This window comes from Merops nubicus, unplaced genomic scaffold, assembly GCF_000691845.1.
Source record: "Merops nubicus isolate BGI_N331 unplaced genomic scaffold, ASM69184v1 scaffold47556, whole genome shotgun sequence".
Classification (NCBI taxonomy): Eukaryota; Metazoa; Chordata; class Aves; order Coraciiformes; family Meropidae; genus Merops; species Merops nubicus.
In genome coordinates this window covers 1-5,604 of record NW_008617863.1, presented here as the reverse complement: position 1 = coordinate 5,604, position 5,604 = coordinate 1, and the positions used below count along the sequence as shown (strand labels likewise).

The 5,604-nt window shown below is 39.3% G+C and overlaps 1 protein-coding gene across 1 annotated transcript; it reads left to right on the top strand.

Annotated features, from left to right (window-relative positions):
* The first annotated feature begins 70 nt into the window (after window positions 1-70).
* On the top strand, window positions 71-3,295 carry LOC103775793. The gene is made up of 3 exons (XM_008943265.1): window positions 71-204; window positions 1,146-1,249; window positions 2,807-3,295. The coding sequence occupies exons 1-3, from the start codon at window positions 71-73 to the stop codon at window positions 2,908-2,910; spliced, it is 342 nt and encodes a 113-aa protein (XP_008941513.1). The 3' UTR covers window positions 2,911-3,295.
* Window positions 3,296-5,604: the final 2,309 nt, after the last annotated feature.

The window sequence follows — 5,604 nt, the reverse complement described above, 5'->3', positions numbered from 1 at the left end:
GACCTCTGCCCGGTCCCGGGGCTCGTTCTCTCCTCCCGGGGAGGGGCTGAGGCTCCTTACCTGCGCAACCATGCCGGGGAGCAATCCTCGTGCTGGCGCTATCCGCGTCCTGTCACGGGGCGTCCAGCGATCTTGTCCCCTTCTCGGGCATCATCTTATCTCTCGGAGTCATTTCTCCTTTAATTTTTCTTCCGTGGAGTTAAGGTTGTTCCCTCTCGTGCCTTTTGCGCTGAAATCTCAAGCTTCCTGTTAGGAACAGGTGTCTTTCATGAACTCTTTTGTATTTTTGCCGAGTGGAAAGTAAACGTGGGTGCTGCAAAGCCTTGCAAGCTGGCAGCGGCGTGGTGCTGTCACATGATTTTTGTTACAGGCGTATTTAGTCCTTGAGCTGCTAAGTTTATTTGGTTCTTTTGGAGTGAAAGAACTTGATAGGTGTTTCTGTGGAGGCACCTGTATAAAGACTATTTATAGCTTTGCTTCTTTAGCCAGCCTTTTCATACAGGTACTACATTCTCTCAGGTGGTGTTACGGCATCACAAGCATTTTTGTCTTTTAAGTGTGGCTGTTTTGATCATGACTTAAAATAATGTCTCATGGGAATGACCCCGAGCCATCTCCAGTTAATGTTGAGGCAAAGAGAGAAATTAACCAAAACATGAGCAAAGAGAAGGATGTATGTGGTAGCAATGAGCTGCTTTTAGAGATACTGGTCAACCTTGTAAAGGAGCTCACATCTGTAACATGGAAGTGATTGCCCAAGTTACAGCTGTGCTATCAGGCATTTTTTTTTCATGTGTAAAGTCAGCAGAAGTGGAGATAACTTACTGTTTCTCTTTTCTAGCATTTGTAGAATTATTGTGCATAATTGTTTAGGTGGGGGTTCTTACCCTCAAAATGTCATGTTCCTTGATAACATACCGTCCTCTTTTTAGGCAATGTCTGTATCACTGTGAAAATTTTGTATTTGCTTTCTTTGCAATTACATTAGTCATGAGTATTTTTTTTCTTCTGTTAACCATGCAGCTTTTTGACTTGTGCAAAATATCAACCTAAATGAAAGTGTGCCTGCATGTTTATTTTTATAAATGCTCGTATCGCAGTGAAGTGATTGCCACTTAACTTACAAGTGCCGCTTGTGATCTCAGGTCAGCAAGACTGGTTGTTGTCCCCAAGCTGGGGGAGGCGGGCCAGGCCTGCCGGCCGCGGCTGCGGGAGCTAACGGTGCGCGGCTCTGCGGCTCTGCTCCACCGTCAGGAGGGAGCGCTGACACGGAAACCTGCGTTTGAGTTGACCTTCACTTTATTACCTCTTGTTGTATTATCTTCTGGGGCTAAAAATACACTAAGCAGCTAGTATGCTCTCTTAAGTGCAACCAATACGTCTGCTCCGCCATGAGGAAGTTGTTTGCAGAGCATTTGTTAACACGCCTGCTGTGGTGACTGGAGTTCTCAAAGATGCAGGGCATGCCCAGCTCCTCTGGTTTCACCTGGGGAACCTGAGTGCTGCTCTCCAGTGTTATCGTGCTTGTTAATCTCCAGTGTTTTTTATAGTGTTTCTGTCTAAGTTTACTGAATCTCTGCAGGTAGTTGGATGAAATCAAAAGGTTATTATTATTTTGTTAGCACTTTTGAATTTCCAAAATCTTAAACTTTGAATGGCATAATCTTTCAGTAATCTGATGCCATATTTTCTGTGGATAAAGTGTCAAGAAGCTTAGAGCTCCAGGTCCGTTTGTAGGTATACATTATAAACTGTCTTTTCACTTCTCTATGTCAGTTTTACAAAAGTTGCCCGTTAGGAGTTCAACTAAAAAACCAGTCATCTTAACATTGTTCAGCAAATAGCTTCATGTGACGTTTATTTTGCAGCGTGATCTGCTACAGTGTATTGCTAGAGCGTGTGTTTATTTCAGTACACAGCCTGACTCAAAGCCCTGCTGATGCTCGGAGGCTTTGTGAGTGAAATAATTAGAAAGGTGCATGTCACAATGTTACTCACACTTTTCAGTTCCCCTGCGGTTTCTGTTTCCTAAGTACCACAAAGCAACAGGTAAATCGAGCTGCTTGCCCATGAGGAAGGGTCTAAGCATGACATCCAGATGGAGAAATGAACCAAATAAAGCTGTGACTTGCAGCATAGAGGACACTGGCAGCTAGAAATGGATTTGAGGTTTCCTGACTTTATTACAGTAACAGTACAACTTTCGTACCACGTGTGTTTTGTGCATCATAAATTAAATCTACTAGATCATACCATTCCAAGAAGTTGAGGTCAGCATCTAGACCTGTCTGCTTAAAAATGTGCAGGTTACTGGCAAATAAGAATTCTTATACATTACTGCTACTCATTATTGTTGCTTTGTTTCATTTTTGGTTGGTTGGTGTTTGTTTGTTTTTTTTTGTGGCAGTTGATTTTTTTTTTTTTCCTGCTTGGCTGAATGGAGCTGGCTTCTGCAAGACTTGCTGAACAGCTAGGAAGGTGCATGTAAAAACTTGCATATTCTCAGTGTCCATCTCTGTTCATCCTTCACCTTTCCCACACTTTGGCCTGTCCTTGTGTCCATGACAAGGCAGTGAATAAGTTGCAAGGCATCCTTCCATAATTCAGCTAATCACTCCTACCACTGTTCTGTTTTTCAGTGTTCAGCTGGTTCTTCCTGTGGCTATAATTGCTGAATACACTTTACCCCACCTGATTTAAAAATGTAACGTAATAAGCTAGGTACTAGGAAAGTTTTGAGGCTATAGTTATGTGATGTCTAATGCACTTTCTATTTCAAATGCTTTTTTCCTCAACTGTAATTCAGATTCCATGCTAGTTTCCATTGTTGGAATGGCACTGTACACAGGCTATGTGTTCATGCCTCAGCACATCATGGCAATATTGCACTACTTTGAAATTGTGCAGTGATGAAGACCGTGTTTTCAAGAAGTATTCGGGCTCTGAGATCTGGTCTGCAAAGAAGAATGAACTTCTTAGTTTTTATAAGACTTCTACCACTGTCAGAAAGACACAATTATGACTCTGAAGGCTAGGAAATAAGATGTGTAGAGCAGGGACACGAGATGTCCCCTATGTTGTGTTCATTCCTTTTAATTTTACAAGATATGCCCTTGTATAGTAGTTTTGTCTACTTTAACATTGTGATTGTACTTTGATATCAGTATTTTCTTAACTTTGTGACAGTTTCAATATTGCACTGTGAAAGCTTTTCTTAATTGTAATTTTCGGTAAATCTTAATTGCCTTCTATTTTTAATCAGAAAGTCGTCTTATTAAATGAGGCTTAAAGCTTTTGCTATTGTATGGTATGTATTTGCCCGGATATTTCTATTAATTCGTTTTGTAAGAAGAGACATCTAGATTCATACTAGAGACGTGGAGTTGCTCGTCTAACGCTCTTTACAAAAGTTAGTTTGTATGACTGAACTCAGGTGTACTGTTTGCTGTCCAAACTTTGTTCAACAGTACATTTGTGGGTATTGCCTGAATTTGGAATTAGCAATTATTTCAAGTTTCTATATTTCACTTGTTGGGGGATGGTGGCTTTGGTGGGGCACTGAGGTGGAGTGAAAACTGCATTTGTTCTGTTTGGAGGAGTGCTGTGCTTCTGGGCTTTCTCTAGTGGGGAAAAAAGGACTTTACTGACATAGGCCTGCGAGAGGCTTTGGGATAGCACTTTAAATCAACCTTGTTTTTCTAGCTACCAATTCAATTGTACTTTTACAGGATGCTTTACTATGTTCCCGTGGTTATGGTTTCTGCTAATTTTCCCTCAACAGTGTAACTATATCTAGGTTTTAAAGGGGTTTTCTATTGCTGCTAGTGTTCCAAACATGTCCTTGCTATAAACAACCAAAACCTAGGGGTTTAAATGGACTTGAGTTACAACTACAGCAATAAGTAGCTGAATACTTGGCTGAAGTCCTGCCTTTTTTTTTTTTTTTTTAATAATTTGTTTGGTTTTTTTTTTTTAGTTTTGTATTCTGAAATGTAAGATGTTAACAACCTAACTTTCCGAAGTGGAGAAATTTTTTTGTTGTTGTTTAAAAAATAAAAGTTTAAAAGCAGAGCTTCGATGCAAAACTTTCTTTGAGAAGTTAATGTGTTTTTTGCTTGCTTTTCTCAGAACTTTCCAAAAGATGAAAAATGATACTTGATCAAGGAATTGTGGGTTTGTTTTTTTTTTTTTAATGGCCTAGTAATAGTAGGTGCTATTATATCTTTTATGCAACTTCTCTTGAAATCAGGAACTATACCTAAGTTGACAACCTAAATTGTGACCTAAAAGACAACCTAAATTGTTGTATTGTAGGTTTATTTCATTTTCTCAAGTGCCCACTCGCAAGAAAAGAATGTATCTTTACACCCTGTATTTAAGAACTTCATTTGTATTTGATTAAAAACTCTGTTTTATCTTGGAGCTATAAACAGTGGGCCTTAAAATTCTTAGGTGAACTCTAGCCTTACTGAAGTTCCTAGGAGTCTCCTACTAAATTAGTGCCTTTGCTTATTAATAACTGGCTATCTCAATGTAGGTGAGTTTCTGAGGTGATGTGGTATGTGGGGGTTGGTTTGTTTTGTATTGTTATTTTTTGTTTGGTTGGTTGGGCTTTTTTCGTTGGTTTTTTTTTTTTTTTTTTACTGTATCTGGAGTGGTATGTGTTTTAAGTCTATATAGAGAGAACAAAAAGTAACATACTCTTTTTGAAGTATAGCATAAAATCCTGCTGTCCGTGGATTAAATCAGTACTGTGATGTTTCTTTGTGAATTAGTACTGAGATTGATGCACATCTACTGCTGAGAAGGTGGCTTAGTTGTGTGGGGGGAGGGGAAGCCCTTCTGTGCAGCTGCATCAGGAATGTTAAACGTGGGTTTTAATTGTAAAATGTTTTGTAAAAGGGCTTTGGTATACTGACTTTTATTAGCTGTCTTTCTTGTTGAAAAAAAAAAAAAGAGTAACCATAAACACCAGTCTCTTGCATTATGTACAGGTGGGCTTGGTCAACATCATACTTGAATTTGCTTTTCTAATTTGAGTACAGTCTTTCTCAACATTTTTTTTAAATTTCAAATCGAGGATCTCATTATGGACTATTCTGTTAAGATTCCAGATACCTTGTTAAAAATGGAGTAATTTCATTAATAAAATACTGTATGTTAATAGAGTTTGGATTTCTAGAAGAAAATTTCTGCAATGTGTCCTTTTCATAAAGTTGATCTAGTGAAGAGATGGTTCAAGGGGTGATAATTATGAAGCAGAATAAGGTTTCTTTTTTAAAGTAAGTGGATTTGTAGGGATTTAATAATTAAATTTGGATAATAAATTAATTAGAGAGCTACCAAGTTGTTTTCCCACTGCAGTCTGCTTTATTGTCATGTTAGCTGGGGGATCATATCCTCCTAGTGATACCATAAGTTGCTTCAGTGCAGGGTAGAGGGGGAAAAAAAAGTACATCTGAGAGCCCTGCATGTGGCTTTATAGGAGTCTTTAATAGTAATAGCTCCCGGGGTTTAGACTGAGTCACCAGAAATCGGCGTTTAAAAATGCATGGCCTGTGTTACAGCAGTTCTGCCGGGGCCGGCTCCAGCAGCCAGGCCCGA